Source organism: Callithrix jacchus, chromosome 9, assembly GCF_049354715.1.
Source record: "Callithrix jacchus isolate 240 chromosome 9, calJac240_pri, whole genome shotgun sequence".
NCBI classification, from domain to species: Eukaryota; Metazoa; Chordata; class Mammalia; order Primates; family Cebidae; genus Callithrix; species Callithrix jacchus.
Window position 1 is genome coordinate 46,057,085 of NC_133510.1, and position 24,061 is coordinate 46,081,145.

Here is a 24,061-nt window from a genome sequence, read left to right on the forward strand (position 1 = left end):
CAAGATGCTCAAGAACACAAGACTGACTTAGAAACAAGAATGTTCAGTTATTGCAAAGAAATGATTATTTGGGGCATCTATTTTACTTTAAATTTTATCTTAATGATAATCTCTCCTGGTTACCATTATCAATAAATACTGTCTAATACGGAATCAGATAACCTGTTCTGAGGAGTAAAACAATAGTTTCAGGAAAGCTAATTATTGCATTAGTCTTTCTTAAATTTGGCCCTATTTTATTAGCAAAAAAAAAAAAAATTCATAAAAAGTTCTTTAAAATAGCAGTTCTCAAAGTGTGGTATAGGCACCCTTGGTGGGGGTCCTAAGATATTTTCAGGAGGTCTGGAAGGTCAAATCTATAATCGTAATCATACTGAGATGTGAGATATTAATTTCCTTTTTCATGTTCATTTCTCTCATGAGTATACAGTGGAGTTTTCCAGAGATTATATGTGATATCTAAACAGACAGAATACAGGAGCAGATTTGAGAATCTAGCTTCTTCTATTAAACAAGGCATTAAGGATTTATAAATATGTTAAAACAGTGACACTCTTCCACTATATTTTTAAAAATATAATTGTTTTCATAATAATGTTATTTATGTTAATATGTGATGGGTTTATCATTGTTATTTTAAATAAATAACCTCTAAATATGGGAAATTATCCCAACATCAAAGTCTGAGGAGTACAGCCTTGGAATGTGAGTTCCTAGATAGCAGAGGTCTTTGTCTGTTTGGTATATCAGTGCATCCCAAATATCAAAAAGGGTACCTGGCATATTGTAAGTGCTCAGTAAAAAAAACCTATTGACTGACTGAATGAATAAAATGTTGTTAACATATTAGATTAGCTAATATTGGCTTTTTTTTTTTTTTAAGACAGTCTTGCTCTATTGCCCAGGCTGGAGTGCAGTGGCACAACCTCAGCTCAAAGCAACTTCCACCTCCTGGGTTCAAGCGTTTCTCCTGCCTCAGCCTCACAAGTCTCTGGGATTACAAATGCCCACCACCATGCCCAGCTAATTTTTATTAGAGATGTCTAACAAACGTCTCTTTTAGTAGAGACGGGGTTTCACCATGTTGGCCAGGCTGGTCTTGAACACCTGACCTCAAGTGATCTGCCCGCCTTGGCCTTTCAAAGTGCTGAGATTACAGGCATGAGCCACCATACCTAGCCTGCTAATATTGGCTTCTAAAGGGCCTGTAACAAATGGCAGTGTTTGAGTTTGTTGAGGTTTGCCTATATTAGAACAGAATTAATTTATGCAGACATTAGAATTATTTATGAAAATAATTCAGGGTAAAGTGAAATAGTCATTTATATTTCCATTTACCACCTCTCTACATTTATAGACACCTTATATAAAAAATCATTTCACAAGGCAGAACAACCTTCCAAAAAGAATTTAGCTCAAAGGTGACTTGCTTCGTAAACTGAGGATATATGGATCCTAAATGAGATGTCTGTTTCCAAAGAGTTAACACTCCTAGACTCCATGTTAAACTGATGTGCACAAATAAAGCTCTATTTGAATACATATTACCATGAATGAAATAGAAGCACCTGACAACAGATCTAATAACTGTGATTAGAGAGAAGAGATAAAAGTAGAAAAATCAGGCTTGTAATCAGTAGGGAGTACAATTAGCACATCCTTGGGAAATTAGAAGGAAATGATTTTTAAAAATACTTCTGATTTCTGATATTCTTAAAAACAAACTGAAGTATCTTTTTTTTTTTTAAAACAGGGTCTTGCTCATCAGTCAGGCTGGAATGCAGTAGTAGTGTGATTGCAGTTCACTTTAGCTTTGACCTCTTGGGCTCAAGCAATCCCCCCTTCCCTAAAGCCAGGACCACAGGCACACACAACCACGCCTGGTTAATTTCTGTATTTTTTGTAGAGATGGAGTTTTGCCATGTTGCCATTTGCCAGGCTGGTCTCAAACTCCTGGACTCAAGCAATTCCCTTGCCTTGGCCTCCCAAAGTGCTGGGATTACAGGTGTGAGCCACCATGCCTGGCCTAAATGATTACTCTTGCATTATGTAGATAGAAGCAAAACGAAGAGACCTAAATTGACTTGCAGAGACCTCACTTAGAGTGGATTATTAGTCCTATTATTTTCTTTATAGCAACTTATCAACAAATCTTTATTAAGTGACTACTATGTGCCAGGATTTCTCTGGACGTTGAGGATTCAGTGGTCCCTGGCTCATGAAATTTATATTTCAGGAGAGGAAACAGACAAGCAATCAACAAATGATCAAGATAATTTAATATATGATAAGCGCTAAATATAAGAATAACACAGGCCACTATGTGAAAGAGAGATTCATTGAAAGATAGAAGTTGGGGATAAGGTGAGGAGTGCTGATTTAGACCTGGTATTGGGGAGTCTTTCACAGAAGCAGTGAAAGACACCTGAAAGACAGAAAGCCTGGCTGGCAGGAACATGCTGGACTGAAAAGAGCAGTCACAGGCCTAAGGAAGGAATGAGCTCAGTGTGTACCAGAAAGAAAAAGGCAGCTGAAGTTGAAGTCTAGTGAAGATAAGTCTCAAACAGTGCAATCAGAGGTAGGCAAAAACTAGATCATGAAATAGACTGAAGGAGTGAATTTTATTCTGAGTGCAACAAGAAGCCATTAGAGAGCTTGACCTGGTCACATGACCCATTTTGCATTTGTAAAAGAACCAGTCTGGCTGCTCTGTGGAGAACAGATTATAGAGGAACAAGAGCAGAAGCAAGGAGACCTGTTAGCTGCTGACTGCCTAGGGGAGGGACAGCAATGGCTTGGACTATACTGGGAGCAGGGAAGAAGTTGAGAAGTGGACACGTGTGGGATAGATTTATTTATTTAAAATAGTGTAAATCTGCTTGGATGTGGTGGCTCACACCTGTAATCCAGCACTTTGGGAGGCCGAGGCTGGCAGATCACCTGAGGTTAGGAGTTCAAGACCAGCCTGGCCAACATGGTGAAACCCTGTCTCTACTAAAAATACAAAAATTAGCTGAGCATGGTGACGCGTGCCTGTAATCCCAGCTACTCAGGAGGTTGAGGTAGGAGAATAACTTGAACCCAGGAGGTGGAGGTTGCAGTGAGCCAAGATTGTGCCACTGCACTCCAGCCTAAGTGACAAGAGTGAAACTCCACCTCAAAAATAAATAAAATGAACATACATGTGTGTGGGTCTTTATAATGGAACAATTTATAATCCTTTGGGTATATACCCAGTAATGGAATTGCTGGGTCAAATGGAATTTTTATTTCTAGGTCCTTGAGGAATCGCCACACTGTCTTCCACATGGTTGAACTAATTTACACTCCCACCAACAGTGTAAAAGTGTTCCTATTTCTCCACATCCTCTCCAGCATCTGTTGTCTCCAGATTTTTTAATGATTGCCATTCTAACTGGTGTGAGATGGTATCTCAGTGTGATTTTCATTTGCATTTCTCTAATGACCAGTAATGATGAGCATTTTTTCATGTTTGTTGGCCTCATAAATGTCTTTTTTTGAAAAGTGTCTGTTCATGTCTGTTGCCCACTTTGAATGGGTTTGTTTTTTTCTTGTAAATCTGCTTTAGTTCTTTGTACCTTCTGGATATTAGCCCTTTGTCAAATGGTCAGAAACTAAGTTTAATTAGATCCCATTTGTCTATTTTGGCTTCTGTTGCCATTGCCTTTGGTGTTTTAGTCATGAAGTCCTTGCCTGGGCCTATGTCCTGAATGGTATTGCCTAGGTTTTCTTCTAATGTTTTTATGGTGTTAGGTCTTATGTTTAAATCTTTAATCCATCTGGAGTTAGTTTTAGTGTAAGGTATAAGGAAGGGGTCCAGTTTAACCTTTCTGTACATGGCTAGCCAGTTTTCCCAATGCCAATTATTAAACAGGGAATCCTTTCCCCATTGCTTGTTTTGGCTACAAGAGGGACAGTGGAGGTGGGGGAAGTGGGGAGGCTGGGGAGGGATAACATTGGGAGAAATGCCTGATGTAGGTGATGGGGGATGGAGACAGCAAACCACCATGACATGTTTGTACCTATGCAACAATCCTGCAAGATCTGCACATGTACACCAGAAGTTAAAGTACAATAAAAAATAAATTAAAATAAAAATAGCATAAATCTTGTCTGGCTCATAGGAGGATTTTTATAAATGGTAGCGATTATTACATTACTCCATTCTTAAACATGAAGTATGAAGAGATTTATGGATTTGTTCTAGCTCACAGGACTAGTAAATTAAGTCAGGGCACCATACCCACCGCTACTTCATACTGTCATGCTATCCACAAAATATCTTACCTGAGGTCTTTTTTCCTTCCAATCTTTTCTGCATGTAGCTGCCATTCTAATCTTCCTCAAACATTGCTTTCATCATGTTTACCTTGCTGATAAGCACATTATGTGTATTCATGTGGTTATTGAGTAATTGCAATGAACTAGGCTCTACGGGTGGGTGGGGTTCACACACCTGAGATATAGCTCTTGCCTCTAGGATTTTAGAATCTACTTGGAGAGACATAATTGACCCACCTAAAACAATAGAGGGGGAGATTAAAAAAAACGAGGCAGCGTAATTAACAAAGCATTCATAGAGAAAATAGGTCTTGTTCTACATCTTGAATGAGGGAGAATTTTAGCAAGGATAAAGGCAAAAAGGTGCTGGGTGAGAAAAGGAGCAGAGACATAAATAAAATATCCAATTTTGGTGGTATATAGAGGGGATTCACTTAAGATGAGGAGAGCATCTATCTGCTTTGAGAAGTTTGGAAACAAAGTCATAGGGTCAGGATGGTACCTGACTATGAATGTTCTAAGATTTGGACTGGATTCAGCTGGATGTAAGAAGTTATTACAGACTTGTAAGCAAGATAAAGTCCCGGGAAGGGGAAACTTAACTGGGATTAGAGATCATTTTCCCCTATAATTTCTAAGGTACTTATCATCTTTAGGTACTCATTTGGTACTTAGCTTGTAACTCTTTCCACTGTTCAAATATATACCCAGTATCCAATAGCCTATATGGAGCAGACACAGAGTAAATGTTTGATGATGATAAAAGACATGTGGAAGGAAGATTAATTTGGCAACATCATAGAACTGAATTGAGACAAAGAAAGCCAGGAGGTAGGAAAGTCAATGAAGAAGTTGTTACAGAAATGTAGCTGAGAAGGAAGGAATACAGAAGAGGCAGATATGGGAAAATATTCAGAAAGTATAATTTTATTTTTTAGATGGAATTTTGCTCTTGTTGCCCAGGCTGGAGTGCAATGGCGCCATCTTGGCTCTCCACAACCTCCACCTCCTGGGTTCAAGCGGTTCTCCTGCCTCAGCCTCCCAAGTAGCTGTGGATTATAGTCATGTGACACCATGCCTGGCTAATTTTGTATTTTTAGTAGAGATGGGGTTTCTCCATGTTGGTCAGGCTGGTCTTCAACTCCTGACCTCAGGTGATCAGCTTGCCTCAGCCTCCCAAGGTGCCGGGATTATAGGTTCGAGCGACCATGCCTGGCTAGGAAGTATAACTAAAAGGAGCTGTGACCAATTTTAATAAGGAGTGGGTTAAAAATTAATTTAAGTTTTCAAATCTAAATGTTCTGGAGAACCATGACATCACTCAAGTGAGATGGGAGAATAGGACCATGATGTCACTCAGGTTAAGACAGAAGAATTGAGAGCGGGAATTCTCTCTCAATTAGAGGGAATAAGGTGGAGAAATTGCCTTTGGACAGGCATTCGCCATGATAACAGAATATTCATTTAGAAATGGTCCAGGAAATTGGCTTGATGAGAATGAAGTGCCTCTGAAGAGAGAAGATTGAAGTTTATCCCCTCTCAGTTAGAGGGAATAAGGTGGAGAAATTAGCTTTGGACAGGCATTTGCCATGATAACAGAATATTCATTTATAAATGGTCCAGGAAATTGGCTCGATGAGAATGAAGTGCCTCTGAAGAGAGAAGATTGAAGTTTGTTATAATTTCATTGACTTCAACAGTATTTACAGAGGACCCATACATGCTAAGAACCAAGAAAACATAGAATTAAAAGAAACAGGGGCCTGCAAGAATTTACGACCTAGTTAAACAGTTATGGGAACACATATTTGCAAAAAAGGTATACAAAGTATGATGAAATAAGTGTCCAGTAAGGACAAAGGGCTGAGTAAGTGAAGAAATTAGCATCCATTCATCTGTTCAAATTCCTGCCAGAGTCAAAAGGTTGTGCTGAAGTAGAGTCCATGAAAGCACTGTAGGTGGCTCCTACTGCTCAAGTTCCCCTCCTCTGTATCCTGCTACTCTGGTCACAACTGTCTGGACTAAGGGTTGGCACACAAACAGTTAACACAATGGTCTTTTAGCCAGACATAAAGAAGGTCAGCCACCAATCAGGAAAATCATGTCCCATAAAGGTCCTTCCTATTAAACAGTGAATGACAGGCATGGCCAGATCCTTGCTCTTGGAATGCTTTGAATGTTAATCACAGAGTGACCACTAGAAGCACAGATAGCAATGGAAGCTAAGACTCCATGAAAAAGCAGTGGACAGATGGTGATTTATGAAAATGGCAAAATTACTAGAGTTATAGGCAATCGATACTTGTTGATGAAGGGATGAGTAGGGCCCCACAGCCTGTTGCTGGATCACAAGTGTAGTCGATTCCTGAACTGAACAGCAGCTCTCTGGCTGATGATAGGGTTTTCTAAAGTGTTCTTATTGCCTTAAAGTAAATCCTCAGCATTTACAGTACTCTGATGTCCTAGCATTTTACACCTTTTGTAAGAGCCCAGGTAACATATGGGTACTCCTGTTGTTTTGGCTTTAATTCTATCTGCAGAAGAGGGTTTATTGTGGGGGGGGGGGGAAGGCCAGTATGGTCTTCATACAGCAGATAAAAAGTATGTGTACATGTGCAGCTTTGTATGTGGTTGCCTTTCCAGGACAGTCTAACAGTAGAGGGCAGAAACTTCAGTTATAGCTTAGAGCAGGCCTGGAATCCCCACGTTTATCCTTATTTCCTCTCCGTTTTCCCATTGGGATCACAGTCCGGTTCTGTGTGCTTGTTGGAGAGAGCAATGGAAAGGAGAGCCAGGGGAGACTGTTCAAGAGAGCCATCAGGCTTGAGAAAGAGGAACCCCTGAAGACAGTAGAAAATACAGGTACCAAGAAATTGAGTATCTACATCAGAGTTTCTCAATGTGCACAGAGTGAAGCACCAGTTTAGGATCACTTGATTTGTTAAAACTGAAAATTACTGGTCTACCTTAGACCAACTGAATAAAATACTGGGTGAGGGACCTAGGAACTTGCATTTTTGGTAAACATGGCCGGTGATTCCTAAAGCATTTACCCTTGAGACTCACCCACTGCTGTAAGCTCTATGTTTTGTTTTGTTTCAGTTTTTTTGAGACAAAATTTCACTCTTGTTGCCCAGGCTAGAGTGTAATGTCCTGATCTTAGCTCACTGCAACCTCCATGTCCTGGATTCAAGTGATTCTCTTGCCTCAGCCTCCTCAGTAGCTGGGATTACTGGATCCCACCACCACACCTGGTTAATTTGTGTATTTTTAGTAAAAACGGGGTTTCACCATGTTGGCGAGGCTGGTCTCGAACTCCTGACCTCAGGTGATCTGCCCACTTCAGCCTCCCAAAGTGCTGGGATTACAGGCATGAGCCACTGCACCTGGCTAGCTCTATGTTAAGGAAAGAAGGGGACTGTTGCAAGGAGGTGGTGCTGGCTTCTAAGAAAGTACCCAGCACTGAACGGCAGAAAGACCTGACGTAGCATATGTATAAATTGCTTTGGAAGTGTAAAGGAAGGAGAAAGTGTCTGAGGTAAAGCTGGAGTGGGGGGTGCATGAAACAAATGGTTGGATGCAGATTTGCTTTGGGAATCATGAGCCTAGATGATAACTGAGACCATGTGGATGGATTAGGTTTCTGCTAATGCCAGAATTTTTATAATCAGCATAAAAGTGCTATATAAAGCTTTTCCCTGTTCTATATTATAGTCCTTTTAAGATGTATGGAACACCAACTATAGAAGAACATCATATTCACAGCTGTAAGAGAAAACGAGCTTATCGTGTACTTGATGTTGCACAAAATAAATCTGTGATTTATGCTCGAGTGACCACAGAGTAACATACACGTAAGTGCAAATTCATTCATTTAAGAATTCCTTATGTCTATTATGTACGAGGTGTCTCTGGACTGCGCAGAATGTGGCTTATCAGGTGACTGGAGTGAGTTTCAAAGCAGATTTTGTAAGATGAAGACAAGACTGACAGAAGGTTTGCGACACTCTGTCTATGTAAAGATTTAGAGTCACAGAGTTCATGGATTAGGATTTAGACTCCACAGAGGATCCTGTGATTCACTCGTTCAACATTCCACAAATATTTATTGAATGCCTTATATGTGTCAGAGACTGTTTTTGGCACTGGAAATTTAGTAGTAAATAGAGCAAAACCCATTCCCTCATGGAGCTTACATTCTGGTGGGAGAAAGAGAGACAAGAAAACAAAATAAATAGTGTATTATTGAAGGTGATGACAGCTCTGGAGAAAAAGTAGGAAAAGCGATAGATTTAGGACAAGGAGGAAACTGCAGTATCAAACATGATCTTTTTAGGGAAGATCTCATTTTAAAAACACTTTAGAACAAAGATTTAAATAAGGTGCCAGACAGAGGGGTAGTAAGTGCATATTCCTGGAGAAAAAAGCCTGCCTGGCATTTTCAAGGAACAGCCAGTAACCAATGTATATCTATGGAAGTCAGGAAGGGAGAACAGTACGATGAGAGTTCAAAGAGGTAAGAGGGGAGGGGATATCAAATAATTTAAGGTCATGTAGGATTTTGAGAATTTTGCTTTTATGTCAAGTGGAATGGGGGCCACTGATGATCTGGGAGCAGAGTGAACATGATCTGACATGAAGGATACTCCACTTTTTAACTATGTTAACTTGGGCCCAGCTTTTAACCTCTAAATCTGTTTATTTGTAAAACAGTAAAAACTATTTTACCATATGAGGTTGTCCTGATGATTAAATCAGATGATACGATAAATGCAAAACATTGAGCTAGTACTCAACATGGAGTAGGCACATTTTCTCCCCTTCTGTCTTCCACTTTCTCTCTTGGGCTCCTTCCACCTGGCGCTAGGAGGGGGAGACTGGAATAAACCTTGCAGATGACAGCCTGTGTTAGAAAGGAGAGAGTAACAGTTGACGTAAAGCCTTGCTTAACAGACATAATAGCTGAGATTTAAGGCAGTTTTATTGGTGGTTTATGATGTGGACTAGAGGAATGGAACTGAAAGTAGAGTCTTGGAGGAGGGGCGATCCTCTCAGGTACAGGCGCTGGTTTTGCAGCCCTCGATCCTCAAGACTCTCCCAAAGCACCTTTCTAGGTAGTTTTATCAACACAGACTCCGGGTATACTAACCTGTTTAATTGCCCCATTGTTTAAGGTCTTAACTCCACGAACATTAACTGATTCATCTCGGTCTTCTAATTAATGTTTGAACGACTCCTCAGGTCTAAACTACCAAGGGCACTCTACTTAAAAACAGTTTGTCTTCTGTTTGTGATTTCAGGGACAATGGGTATATGCGAAGTCCCTGTTTAGAGACCTTGTGATGGCTTCAAAATATCAAGAAAGATAGCAAAATACCGTAGACCTCCTACCCCGAGAAGATTAGCGTTGAAAGGGTCTGTCGCGTTTGTTTGGGCCTGGGGCTAAATTCCTAGCCGGAGTGCAGAGGCTGATGATAATCGGGGCGGCCATCAGAAAACCCCGGGTGGGAAATCGCCCGCCGGGTCTCCCTAAGTCCCCGAAGTCGCCTCCCACTTTTGGTGACTGCTTGTTTATTTACGTGCAGTCAATGAGAGTAAATGGATGCGCGCCAGCACAGGCCGACCCCGAGGGTGGCGCGGTGCTCTTCGCAGCTTCTCTGTGGATACCGGTTGGCGCGGCTGCGGGGCCGCTCGCGGCGTCTCCCTGGTGGCTCAGCTCGCCGCGGTCGGGTCCCACTCCGGGTCAGAATCCGCCGCGGCTGGGACGGCCTTGCGGCGAGGCAGTGGGCGGGCCACCGCGTGGGTCCGGCAGTCCCTCCTCCCGCCGAGGCGCCGCCCAGACTCGCTCTCCAGCCGGCCCTGCTCCCCACCCTCGACCGCCCCAGCACCCCTGCCTCCGCCGGCCCGGTCTCCGCTCCTCCTACGCCGGCCCGGCCCGGCCCCCTCCTCCTCGCCGCCTGCGCTCGCGGCTGCCCTCTCTTGCCTATTCCCACACCGCCCTCAGCCGCTCCCTGTCACACTCCAGTCTGAAGAGAAATAGAGCGCAGAACGCATCGATAGCTCTGCCCTCTGCTGCCGCCCGGCCCCGAACTCATCGGTGTGCTCGGAGCTCGATTTTCCTAGGCGGCGGCCGCGGCGGCGGAGGCAGCAGCGGCGGCGGCAGTGGCGGCGGCGACGGTGGCGGCGGCTCGGCCAGTACTCCCGGCCCCCGCCATTTCGGACTGGGAACGAGCGCGGCGCAGGCACTGAAGGAGGCGGCGGGGCCAGAGGCTCAGCGGCTCCCAGGTGCGGGAGAGAGGTATGGAGCGGACCACCCCTCCTGGGCCCCTGCCTGGGTTCTGACCCTCTTTGCCGGCGCCGGGTGGGGCCGGCGTCGAGTGAATGAATTAGGGGTCCCGGGAGGGGCGGGCGGGGGGCGCGGGCGCGGGGCCCGGGCGGGCGGGGTGAGGGGGGTCTGCACGGGGAGGCGCGCGGACGCGGCAGCGCGGGGAGTGAGGAATGGGCGGTGCGGGGCTGAGGAGGGTGAGGCAGGAGGCGGTCGCCGCTTGTGCTGCTTCCTGGACGGGGAACCCCTTCCTTCCTCCTCCCCGAGAGCCGCGGCTGGAGGCTGCTGGGGAGAAACTCGGGCCGGGCTGGCTGCCCCTCGGGGCGGTTGGGTGCGGTGGAGGTTACTCCCGCTGCGCCCCGGCCTCCCTTCCCCCTCTCCCCGCTCCTGCACCTCTTGCCTCCCTTGCCAGCACTCGGCTGCCTCGGTCCAGCCTTCCCTGCTGCATTTGGCATCTCTAGGACGAAGGTATAAACTTCTCCCTCGAGCGCAGGCTGGACGGATGGTGGTCCTTTTCCGTGTGTAGGGGATGTATGAGTAAGGGGAGGTCAGGTTTTGGAAGCGCATAGGAAAGTGCTTAGAGACCACTGTTTGAGGTTATTGTGTTTGGAAAAAAATGCATCTGCCTCCGAGTTCCAGACTGCTCCCCTCCCCCATGTATGGGCTGTGACATTGCTGTGGCCACAAAGAAGGAGGTGGAGGTAGAGATGGTGGAAGAACAGGTGGCCAACACCCTACACGTAGAGCCTGTGACCTACAGTGAAAAGGAAAAAGTTAATCCCAGAAGGTCAGTTTTGCTTGGTCAAATTAAACACGAAGAAAACCCGCAGAGCAGAATCGAGGCTTTTTCCTAGCTAGTTGAGTGTAGACAGCAATAACAAAAATAGTACTTGAAGTTTAATTTACCTGTTCTTGTCCTTTCTCCTATTTCTCCTGTATTACCCTCATCCCTCTTCTATACTACCCTCATTTTGCAGATGTGTTCTTCATCCCAAGAGTTATTACAGTATTCCAAAACAGCACTTACATGATTTTTTAAACTTACAGAGGAATTGTAGCAATCCACTACCTAAGCCTAAAATGGGCATGTGCATCTTTGTTTTTTTGATACACAGTCTCGCTCTGTTGCCCAGGCTGAAGTGTAGTGGCGTGGTCCCAGCTCACTGCAACCTTTATTTCCCGGGTTCAGGCGATTCTCCTGCCTCAGCCTCCCCTCCTGAATAACTGGGATTACAGGTGCCTGCCACTATGCACGGCTAATTTTTTGTATTTTTAGTAGCGACGGGGTTTCACCATGTTTGCCAGCCTGGTCTTGAACTCCTGACCTTGTGATTCTTCCCACCTTGGCCTCCCAAAGTGGCATGTGCATCTTAAGCTGAAGTCCTAAGTTAGCCTTCTTAAATCTTGATACCCATCAAAACAGAAAGGTTTTCTAATTGTTGTACAATATATTTGTTATGTTTATGACAAGTCATTTAAAGAGTAAGTTATAAAGGGGAAAGGTCTATTTGTAATTATCAGCTCAGAATTAACCATATAACTGGTGTCACTCTGAAGTGACTAAGGTCCAAAATGCTGACTCCTACATGTGATAGACTACAGATATCAAATATGCTTGCTAACGGTAGTTTGAGACTGTAGCCATCAACAGTATACCTGCTTTTAAGAGATGTTAGATAGTAATGCAGTTTTATGACAAATAAAAATGAATTTTCTTTCATAAAAAAATTGTTGGATTCAAGACCTGCCCACTCCTTGCTACCTTTTCTAACTTTGGGTGATCTTCATTTGATAAGACTCCTTTGGAACACAGTTCTTTCTAGTGGATTTAAATGTGACTTGGTTTCAAAAATCTAATTCAAGGATTTTTTTTTTTCTTTCTGGAAACAACCATTGCATAAATAAGTAGACCAGAAGGTATATGTGGCTCTGAATTCATACATATACACAAACTCTAAAACAGTGTCTGTCCATAGTATTTCCTAGGCTAGTAAACTTTTTGGTCTTAATGACCCCTCTACACTGTTTTTTTGTTTTGTTTTGTTTTGTTTTTGAGAGAGTCTCACTCTCTCACCCAGGCTGGAGTGCAGTGATGCGATTTCGGCTCACTGCAACCTCCGCCTCATGGGTTTAAGCGATTCATCTGCCTCAGCCTCAGAAGTAGCTGGGATTACAGGCTCCCACCCCCATGCCAGGGTAATTTTTGTATTTTTACATCTGGGGTTGCACCGTTTTGGCCACGCTGGTCTCGACCTACTGACCTCAGATGATCCACCGGCCTGTGCCTCCCAAAGTGCTGGGATTACAGGCGTGAGCCACCATGCGTAGCCTACACTCTTAAAAATTACTGAAGGGGCCAGGCAAGTTGGCTCTTGCCTGTAATCCCAGCACTTTGGGAGGCTGAGGCAGGAGCGTTGCTTGAGGCCAGGAGTTCGAGACCAGCAGGCTCAATCTAGTAAGACTGTTATAAAGAAAAAAATTATTGAGGATTAAAAAAATACTTGATTTGTGTGGGATTTATTGATATTTACCATATTAGAAATTAAAGCAATTGTTTAAAACAAATTTTAAAAGTGTATTAATTCATTTAAAATGGCAATAATAAGCCCATTGGTAATATGAATAAAATGTTTTATGAAAAATAAACTATTTTCCAAAACAAAACCAAAAATTAGAAGAATTATTTCACATTTTAGTAAATCTCTGTAATGATGTGGCTTAATAGAAGACATGGATTCTCACTGGGTGCAGTGGCTTGTGCCTGTAATCCCAGCACTTTGGAAGGCCGAGGTGGGCAGATCACCTGAGGTTAGGAGTTTGAGACCAGCCTGATCAACATGGAGAAACACCGTCTTTATTAAAAATACAAAATTAGTCGGGTGTAGTAGCACATGCCTGTAATCCCAGTTACCTGGGAGGCTGAGGCAGGAGAATTGCTTTAACCCTGGAGGTTGAGGCTGTGGGAGGTTGAGGTTGCGGGAGGTTGAGGTTGCAGAGAATGGAGATGGCGCCATTGCACTTTAGCCTGGGCAGCGAGTGAAACTCCGTCTCAAAAAAGAAAAGAAAAGAATAGGACTGTTAATCCACTCTAAGTCAGGTCTCTGCAAGTCAATTTAGATCTTTTGGTTTTGCTTCTGTCTACATAATAAATATAAATAAATAAAAAAGACATGGATTTTCATATCTGCATCTGCATTCAATCTATTGTGATCACACATATGGAAAACTTGTGAAAGAATGGGAATGAGAAAAGGGTAAAGGACATCTTAGTGTTATTGAAAACAGTTGTGACTTGCACACCAGAAAACTCTTAGTGACCTGAGGGTTTCCTGAACCACATTTTGAGAACGGTTTTAGGCTAGCCAAACTGGTTGGGAGGAGGTTGGGGTAAGCAGGGAGCTAGAGGATACATTTTAGTGTAATTCTCCTCATCTCTTCCTAATTGCTTTGGCCTACATTTGAAATAAAGAGTGGAGGCAAATGGGATAAGATATGTGTTTGTAGTGGTTGTTAACTTCGCCCTACACAAGCAGCCAGTAAGTCTAGGTAGAGCAGAGTGACTGTGTGTGATACAAGTTTTCTAACCTGTGGTGCTCTTTGAGGCAGGGCTTAGGAGTAGGGTTAGCAGGTTATCATTTGGAAAAGCAAATTATTATTTTTGATCTTCAGTAAATAGGATGCTGTGTGTATTTAGTGTTTATCTACAATATATGTATATTCATTAATCTGGAACTATTCATCCATAATAAATAATTGTGCATTCACTGCCATTTTTTTCTGCATTTCTCTTTATTTGTAATAATGTCACATGAGGGAAAGGAGATGAAATTAAACATTCATATTATTTTAAAAAATTTGAAACAACTGACTAAAAAATACCATTTTCTGTGTGGTTTTTGTTAACTGACTAAAAAATTTATTTTCTGTGTGATGTTTGTTAAACAAGTTGTCGGTGTCCATGCACCTGTTGGGAGACATTGTAGGAAAATCAAAGAGTAACAGTCACATGGATTACTGAGATATATTCACTGAAATCTCTTAACAACTGTTTTCTTAATAAAAACAATGTTTATCTCTAATCTTGTTTGTTTTGAAATGGAGTCTCACTGTGTTGCCCAAGCTAGAGTGCAGTGGCCCGATCTTGGCTCACTGCAACTGCAACCTCCGCCTCCTGGGTTCAAGCGATTCTCCTTCCTCAGCCTCCTGAGTAGTTGGGTCTACAGGCGAGCACCACCACGTCTGGTTAATTTTTGTATTTTTAGTAGAGATGGGATTTCATCATATGTTGAACTGTTGAACTCCTGACCTCAGGTGATCCACCCATCTCAGGCTCTCAAAGTGCTGGGATTACAAGTGTGAGCCACTGTGCCCGGCTTTCTAATCTTTAGTTATCTTTTTTTGTGCAGCAGTGATACAGGATTACATATTGTGATTGATGATCACATTACCTGTGCTGAATAGTTAATTCGGAGTTCTATTAGTTTTTACCTTTATTTTTTCCAGAGATTTTTTTTTTTTTCCAGACAGTCTTGCTCTGTCACCAGGCTGGAGTACAGTGGCACCATCTCGGCTCACTGCTACCTCCTAATCCTTTTTTCTCCAGAGATATTTTACAAATTAAAATGTCATCAAATATTGTTCCTCTCTGCCTCCGTGTTTAAATTTTTATTTCCCCGTGACACAATCCAGCTTCGTTTAACATTCTCCCACCCCCCATCTGATTTTTACTGTTAATATTTATCCAAGAGAACTACTGCCCTGATGCTTTAAAAGTTTTTCTGAAGCTGTTGCATATTGACTTCTAACTCTTAGAGGTGAGGGTCAACTAGGAAAACTGTAACAATAGGAGTAGAGATTGCTGTCAACAACTTTTTTTGAGGGTGTGTCTACAGGGTGTAGATCACTGTGCTAGACACTTGCATGAGTGAAGTCATGATCTTTTGAGAGCCTTTAGCTGCTACAGAACAGCAGTCTGGGTGTTTAGATAGAGCAACTTGAATTTAAGATAAAAGAACTATCTATGTAGTATTTGTGCATATTTCTTAAACGTCGATGGAGGTTTGTAAATGAAGTACAGTTCATTATGACATACGTCTGTATTCAACTGGAGTTTTCATGATTGAATTTTGTAAGGTATTTTGAAATACCTTTTCACATAAAGGTGAGTTTGTGTTAAAAGGTACTGAAAGAGTATTTGATAGTGTGTTAACTTCATGTGTGACGTGTTCTAATTTAGTTACATTTTCATTATTTTTATTATAAGGCCTGCTGAAAATGACTGAATATAAACTTGTGGTAGTTGGAGCTGGTGGCGTAGGCAAGAGTGCCTTGACGATACAGCTAATTCAGAATCATTTTGTGGACGAATATGATCCAACAATAGAGGTAAATCTTGTTTTAATATTATGCATATTACTGGTGCAGGACCTTTCTTTGCTACAAATAAAGATTTCTCTCACCATTTTCGTGAGTACTTACTACAAGATGATTATACTGAAAGTTATTTTAAATTATCTGAAATGTACCTTGGGTTTCAAGGCTTTAACTAAAGTTACATGTAACCATCAGTATGGGAGCTTTACTTCCCTTGGGAGGATGTCAAGGTCCATGATGTTCACTCTCTGTGCATTTTGATTGGAAGTGTATTTCAGAGTTTTGTGAGAGGCAAAAAATGTGAATTTGTATCTTATCTGTACCTAAAAGACATTCTTTTTAATGTAACTTTTATTTTTGTGGGTTTCTTGGTATTGTGACGTCATATGTAAAGGTTAGATTTAATTGTACTAGTGAAATGTAATTGTTTGATGGTTGTTTTTTTTTAAACTTCATTAGCAGTATTTTCCTATCTTCTCAACATTAAAGTAGTGGAGAACCTACAACTACCTGAGAAATTTTAAAAAATGAATTATTTGCCTAAGGTGTGACTTATGTAAAAGTACCATTATTAACTTTACCTTTGCTTTGTTTTCATTTTAAAATTTACTCAAGGAAACATTAGGATTTTTACAATATTTCCTTGAGTAAACATATATTTTTATTATGTTTTTAAGGATTATTTTTAGATTTTTTTTTAGTTTAATGAAAATTTATCAAAGTACAGGTCAGCAGTAGAATGATAAATAAAGGCCTGGAAGAGACTTTGAGAGATCAGGTAGTAGTATTTCCTTCGGCCTCCTGGCAGCATTAGAGTCAAATCATCCCAAGCAGATGAGGATTTTTTGATCTCAAAGACCTGCAGGAGGGGACATTCCCCACCTGTCCTTGTTAACCCATTTTCAGAACATACTTATTAGCATATTTTACACATAATTTGAATCTTCAGATTAAATTTAACATCAGTGGAGATGGAAAATAAGCATATCACCTTGTCTTTGAAATAGCGCTATACTGTTAGATTATTTCTTAGGCTACTTTACCCCAGGTTAAGCAGTCCTAATCCTTTAGCATTTATTCTACATCTAATGAACTAATTTAAAAAAATCAGTTCTGAAAAATTTCTAGGAACTTTCTTTAAGTCCCAAGCTGTGAAATCTAGAACAGGTCAAAGTGCCCTATTAAGGTACAGTACTGTGTAATGTCTTAAAGAAACACTGCACTGAGGTGAGTTCTGAGGACATTGATGGCCTTGGGAAGGTGTTTATGCCGTTTAGAACTTGGAGGTTTGATTAGATAACTGAATTCATAAGGAAATGTCATGTATTTTTTGTTCTATAAAAAAGTAGATAAGTAATGCTAATTTGCAAAGATTTGAGTTAAACATAGAAGTGACTTTATTTGGCTTCCAATATTAAGAATTTATAATAGTAAAGGGAAACAGTCCAATTGAAGTGGACTGCCTGTGCAATAGTCTCTGTATATTTACTTTTGACAGGTTAATTCAATGTCTACTATAGTTTTGTTTGTTTCTTCAAGGAGGTTTGAATAGTGCACGCATTTCAATCTATACTGCAAATCCAGGGTTACTTGGCAGACTACTGTTTAAATCGGATGTAAAAGGAAGTTTTAACAGAATTCACTTTATGCATGAACATTTTCCTGGGATTTTGAAAGGTAGTTTTACTGGAAATGCAGTCCGTCTTCCCTGAAGATCTGAGAAATTCCATTACACTCTGTTTCCAATCAGAGGTCATGAATACTATATGAGTACATAAAGCATGACGTCATGAATGATAAAGTAGGTTAGGAAGTCTTTTGCTCATAATTGTTAAAATGCAATATAAATCTTGAAGAAATAAAGCTAACAAGCCTTTATTTGGCAGGGAGGGGGAAGGTTGAAAAAGTTTGTAAAAGTTTGTAAACTGAAGCCCAAAACTTTGATTATGATATCTGCAAAACCAGAAAACTTGACTCTGGGTAGCATTGATTACCTATGAACTTTTAAACTGATGGTCCCTGACGTAGTTTAGCCACTTGGAAAAAGGTATCTGAGATTATCTCTTATCTCCCAAGTTACAATGAGTCTCTGAGAGAACTGACACATTACATTAGGTTCTTGGTGTAAACTGTGAGAAAGGCAAGAGAATTTAGTAGTTTAACTTAATAAATAGTTGGTTAAACAGAAATGCTGACTCCATGTTATCGTAAAAAGTTAAAAATTTAGGAGGCTGTGCAGGTTTCACTGCCGTTAGGTTTTGATTGGTGAATAGTATGGGTCAGAGAAGATTAGAAAGGCTATGACTGCACATTTTGGAATTAATAGCAGTTTTTCTATATTTAAAATGGAATTAAATTTTTAAAAAATTTAAGTAATATTGTATTTTTTTGATGATTTAAATTTTGCAAAATTTACACTAAGGTAAATAAGGAAGGTGGCCATTGTTTCTTTCATTTTATAGATGACTCTGAGAGGTTCTAACTCGTCTAAGGATACATAGCTAGTAAGTGGTAGGATTTGAATTTAAATTTTCTGAGTCCAAGTTAAGTAGAATTTCCACTGTACTCTGGTATATCTTTTATTTATTTATTTATTTATTTATTTATTTATTTATTTATTTTAGGAAAGGAGGAAAGGAGGAAGGGAGGGAGGGAGGAAGGGAGGGAGAGAAGGGAAGGAAGGAAATCGAGCAATGAGAGAGACATTGCCGACCTGGATCTAGAGGTCTACAAGTTGATTTCTTTTTTTTCTTTTTTTGAGAGAAGGAAATTAAAAAAAGGAGTGAAGGAGAAGAAGAAAGAGGAAGAAAAAGAGGGAGATAAAAGGGAAATGTTGCTTTATTCTAAAAAAAAATGGGTATTAATAATGGCCAATCAATGTTTCATTTAAACCTATGAGTAGGTGTGATGTGGTATTGACAAGAATGTATATTTTGTGTATTTAAAGTGGAGAGCTCTATAAATATTTATTAAGTTTACTTGTTCTGGATCTGAGTTCGAGTCCTTGATATCCTTATTAATTTTCTGTCTCGTTGAGTCTAAGTCTCTTTATAGGTATTATGTATCTGGGTGTTAGGATCATTAGCTCTTCTTGTTGCATTGTCCTTTTACCACTATATCTTTGTTGCTTTAAGATCTATTTTATGAGATACAAGAATTGCAACTCCTGCTTTTTATTTATTCATTTATTTTTGCTCTCCATTTGGTTGGTAAATCTTTCTCCATCCCTTTGTTTTGAGTCTTTGTGTATCCTTGCAAGTGAAATGGGTCTGGATGTAACATGCTGTTGGGTTTTGGCTGTATCTTTTGATTTATTTATTTTTGAGATGGAGTCTTGCTCTGTTGCCAGGCTGGAGTGTGGTGGCACAATCTCAGCTTACTGCAACCTCCGCCTCCCTGGTTCAAGTGATTCTCCTGCCTCAGCTTCCTGAGTAGCTGAGACTACGGGCACGCGCCACCATGCCCAGCTAATTTTTGTATTTTTTAGTAGAGACAGGGTTTCATCATGTTGGCCAGGGTGGTCTCAATCTCTTGATCTCGTGATCTGCCCGCCTCGGCCTCTCAAAGTGCTGGTATTACAAGTGTTAGCCACTGCACCTGGCTTTGTATAGGCCTTGTATATGGCCTTTTTAAAACTGAAAATTAGCTCTCTTTCAAGTTAAGAAAATACTTATTAATGAAAATTAAGTCAGATTTGTCAATATATCAAAATTTGAAATTAGCCTACTATTTAATGGCAACTTAGTGGCAGAGATATGATATAAAATCATTCAGGCATGACACATAGATGGAATATGTTTATATTTTGAGGCTGTGCACATAATCACCTTGCATTGTGAAGGATATATCATTATCTTTTGTGAAGTCCACCATGCCTGGCGAGGTGGTTCACGCTTGTAATCCCAGCACCATGGGAGGCTGAGGTGGGCGGATCACGAGATCAGGAGTTTGAGACCAGCCTGGCCAACACAGTGAAACCCCGTCTATACAAAAGATACAGAAATTATCTGGGTGTGGTGGGCGCCTGTGGTCCCAGCTACTTGGGAGGCTGAACTGGGAGAATTACTTGAACCCGGGAGGTGGAGGTTACAGGGAGCCAAGATTGCATCACTGCACTCCAGCCTGGGCGACAGAGCTAGACTCCGTCTCAAAAAAAAAAAAAAAAATCCACTAAAGAGATGATGAAATACCTTGTTAGTAGGGCAAGATTATTAAAAACTCAAAATAGCCCCTAAAAACAATACTTGGCTAGAAATATCTGCTTTTATAGTTTAGAGATCCCTTGTTATCAAAACCCTGAAATTTTTAAGCTAAAATGTGGTGGAAGAGTAAGTTTTGTTTTAAAAAAAATATAGGTAGTTGCAGAGATCAGAATGATCAGTTGATCACTTACCAAATAAATATTAAGTATCTACTGTATATAATATGCTAGTAAGAATAAATATAGCAAAAAGTGTTTTTTCCTTGACTCTAATTGTTTAACATCTGCATGCTTTTATTGTGGCACCTATAATTCAGTTCAAATATTATGCCCTTCTTTGATGGAACAGTTTCCTATTCAGTAAGGAAGACCATATTAATAATTGAATTGGTTTGTTTCATCTTTAGCGTTCTGAATTGTGGAGTATTTATTTACCAAGGTTTATCAGTTTTCAATGTATTTTTCCATGTTTATTATAGAATTCATTTTACCTACGAATAAAGTATGTAGATTATAGAGAGAATATTTGTAAAATTAAACTGATAAGAGTGGTATAAGAAAAGCCTTATGTAATTTGTATGCTGTTATTCTTCTGAGTTTATACACATATATTTGTAGTAATCAGTGAGGGATGGTTGGGTGACTGCTCTTTAGGGGACATTTGGCAACATCTGAAGACATTTTTAGTTGCCACAACTTGGGGAGAGAGGACTGTTACTGATATCTATTCAGTAGATGCTATTACTTTTAATGGCAAAACTGCAATTACTTTTGCACCAACCTAATATTAAACTTCCTGCAGTGCATAGGAAAGCCCCCACAACAGAGTTATCTGGCCTCAAACTTCAATAGTGCTAAGGTCCAAACCCTGATATGTTAACCTGTATCTTTAAACATCCTTTAAGTTGTCAAATTCATGTCCCTGACATTAGGTTTATGTTAGATTTTCAACTATAACATAGATTTAAACTTTACCTTTTGTAAATTAATGATATGTTAGCTTGCTCCAGTGTTCTATTAAAACGTTCTGTTTAAAATCAGAGACACACAGCAATTTTATAAATGCATTTCTCTTCAAGGCTGTGAAGCTCTCCTCACTTTTGTGAGCGCCCTCTACTGGTCGGATTATTTGCTTTTGTAACAGATAACAGTGAAATCCTGTTTGTATAGTTTCCCTGTTTAAACTGTGGGTATCATCAATTTATAAATGTATCTGTTTTATTTAAAAGTTTTATTTTACATGATTGATTTAAAACTTAAAATATCAGTTTTACTCTCTGCTAATATTAATATAAAGATTGCTGTGTGGATTAGTTAGGCCTAACTAAATAAGTAGGTGAGTATACTGAACTAAGAAAAGAAACGAGGCGATGTATGAGAAAATTGGGTAGTTTTGTTGTTAACACTTACTGAGTTACTTACTGAGCTTACCTTGTCGTAGGGACTAAAAAGCAGCAGCGTGGCTCTCTGAGTTTCTTTGCATGCACTCAGGAGCTGCTTAATGGAGTCAAAGCTTGGTGTTATGTTGCAGGGGGTGTTATGAGGGGTCCTATTCAGAAGTGGCAAATTGTGAAAGTTCACATTTTGTAGATTTTTATAGAACTGTAGAATAGTTCTGGAGCACCTGATTTGTAAAATAAGTGAGCATAAAACTCAGGCACTGTATTTAGGTCAAATTAAGAATAAGGATTTATTTAATAAGTATTTACTTAGACCTGAATGTTAAACTTAACTGGTCATGTCTTTTTCTACCTTGGGTTTTTATAAATACAGAGCTTTAAAAACATACAAGTGGAAGTTGGTAGTGGAAATAAGCAAAAGGAAAAAATGACTTTTTGTCTTGGAATCTCCAAAGATTCTGGTTTTAACAATACAACTAATTTCTTAATCCCAGAATGTTCTTCACTGCCCACTTTGTACTGTGCAGTCTTCCTATGGGCTGGAGATAGACACTAGGGAGCAAAACAGACTAGATTCCTATCTTCGTGGAGCTTATTAGTTTTAGGTGTACACTTGTCCCTTAGTATCCACTGGTGATTGGTTCCAGCACCTCCTGCAGGTAACAAAAGTAGTTGGACGTGGTGGTGCATGCCTGTAATCCCAGCCACTTGGGAGACTGAGGCAGGAGAATGGCTGGAACCCGGGAGTCACAGATGGCAGTGAGCTGAGATCACGCCAGTGCACTCCAGCCTGGTTGACAGAGCAAGACTCCATCTCAAAAACAACAACAATATCAACAAAAAAATCTTAGTAGAAATAGTGAAAATAAAATATTTGAAAGAATAAAAGAGGGACACAGTAACTACCTTAGATACTTTTTTCTATGTTTTATTTAAAAAAAATTTCAAACCTATAGAAAAGTATTAAAAAAATAGTACAATGAGTAGTTCTTACTCTTAAACTAGATTCACTAATTAGCGTTTTGCCATAGTTGCTTTCTCTAGATCTGTTCATCTGTGTATCGAGGTATACACTTACGTGAATGTATATTCTTTAATGGCTAAACCAAACTATTTGAGATTAAGCTGCATATGTTACAACCCTTCACCTCTAAACTTGGTATAACTTAACTTTTAAGACGGGGTCTGCAAACTGTGGGCTGCTTTCTGGCCAAATCCTAGCTGCTGTTTTTCTAAATACAGTTTTATTGGAGCACAACCATACTTGTGTGTTTATATAGTGTGTGTGGATGATTTCACACTGCAGTGGCACAGCTGAGTAGTGGCAACCAAAATGACTAAAAGCCTAAAATATTTACTATCTTTAGATCTTTGTAGAGTTTTTACCTTCATAGAAAACGTTTCTGACCTTTTTCTAACAACAGAATATTTCCTTGTGTAACTACAATATTTCCTTATATATCTACAACATAATGGTGAAATTTAGGAAATTCAACATTGATGTAATATCCTTTGTCTCATATGTAGTCCATATTCAAATTTTGTGAGTTGTTCTAAGAATGGCCTTTTAGCAATATTTTTTTTCTGATTCAGGATCAAAAATTAGTTGTCCTGTCTCAGTCTGTTTTAATCTAAGACTGTTTCTCCACTGTTTCTCCGCTTTTGTCTTTTATGACAGTGACACTCTACAAAGAATTTAGGCCAATTGTTTTGTAGTATGTCCTCTAGTTTGGGTTTGTCTGATTGTTTCCTCATGATCAGATTTAGGTTAAACAGTTTGGGCAGGAATGCTACATAAGTGATGTCATGTCCTTCACCTTGGATCACAACAGGAGGCACATGATGCTGGTTTGTCCCATTATTGGTAACATTGATTTTTTAGTTAAGATGATATCTATTAGATTTCTGTCTGCAAAGTTGTCTTTAATGACTTTAATAAGCACTCTGTGGGGAGATACTTGGAGACTAAAAATGCCCTGTGCTCCAATATATTTGCATCCAGTAGAATTTAGCATCCATTCATAATTCTTGCTTAAATAAATTACTACCATAATGGTTGCAAAGTAGTATTCTTCTAAGTCTGTCATCATTTCTAGATGAATTAATTGGCATCTGCCATTAAAACACGCTCTCTCTTTTTTTTTCCCTCATTTATTTGTTTGATTTTATTTTATTTGTATCAGTATGGACTCATGAATTCTTTTTAATTTAATGTGTTGAAGTCTGTTGCTATGATTACTGATTTCCATGCTCAAATTTGTTTTGATAAAGCCAATGGAATCCCTTTTAAGCTGGCCTCTGTATCCTTTTAACATGTCTCTTTCAGTGTTTGAGTTCTTCCTTACTTTCTGGCACTATGTATTCCAGCTTCACCTTGTTCTTTTCCTGTACCCACCCTGGATTCAGCCATTTGTCTAAGGAGCTCTAGTTTCTTTTAGTGGAGAATGGTGTTTAGACCCT

At 40.1% G+C, this 24,061-nt stretch overlaps 1 protein-coding gene across 9 annotated transcripts in view; it reads left to right on the plus strand.

The window, feature by feature from the left end:
* The first annotated feature begins 8,029 nt into the window (after positions 1-8,029).
* KRAS (KRAS proto-oncogene, GTPase) overlaps positions 8,030-24,061 on the plus strand; it is a 52,103-nt gene continuing 36,071 nt past the window's right edge. For 3 of the 9 annotated variants that reach the window (XM_035256056.3, XM_035256061.3, XM_054238270.2), the window contains exons 1-2: positions 10,422-10,587; positions 15,891-16,012. In XM_035256056.3, the coding sequence (XP_035111947.1) occupies positions 15,902-16,012 (111 nt within the window). In that variant the 5' untranslated portion in view covers positions 10,422-10,587; positions 15,891-15,901. Of the gene's footprint in view, positions 8,157-9,689; positions 10,601-11,266; positions 11,415-15,890; positions 16,013-24,061 lie in introns of those variants that run through there. The other 6 variants (XM_078339081.1, XM_078339080.1, XM_078339082.1 and 3 more) reach the window with 4 other exon arrangements.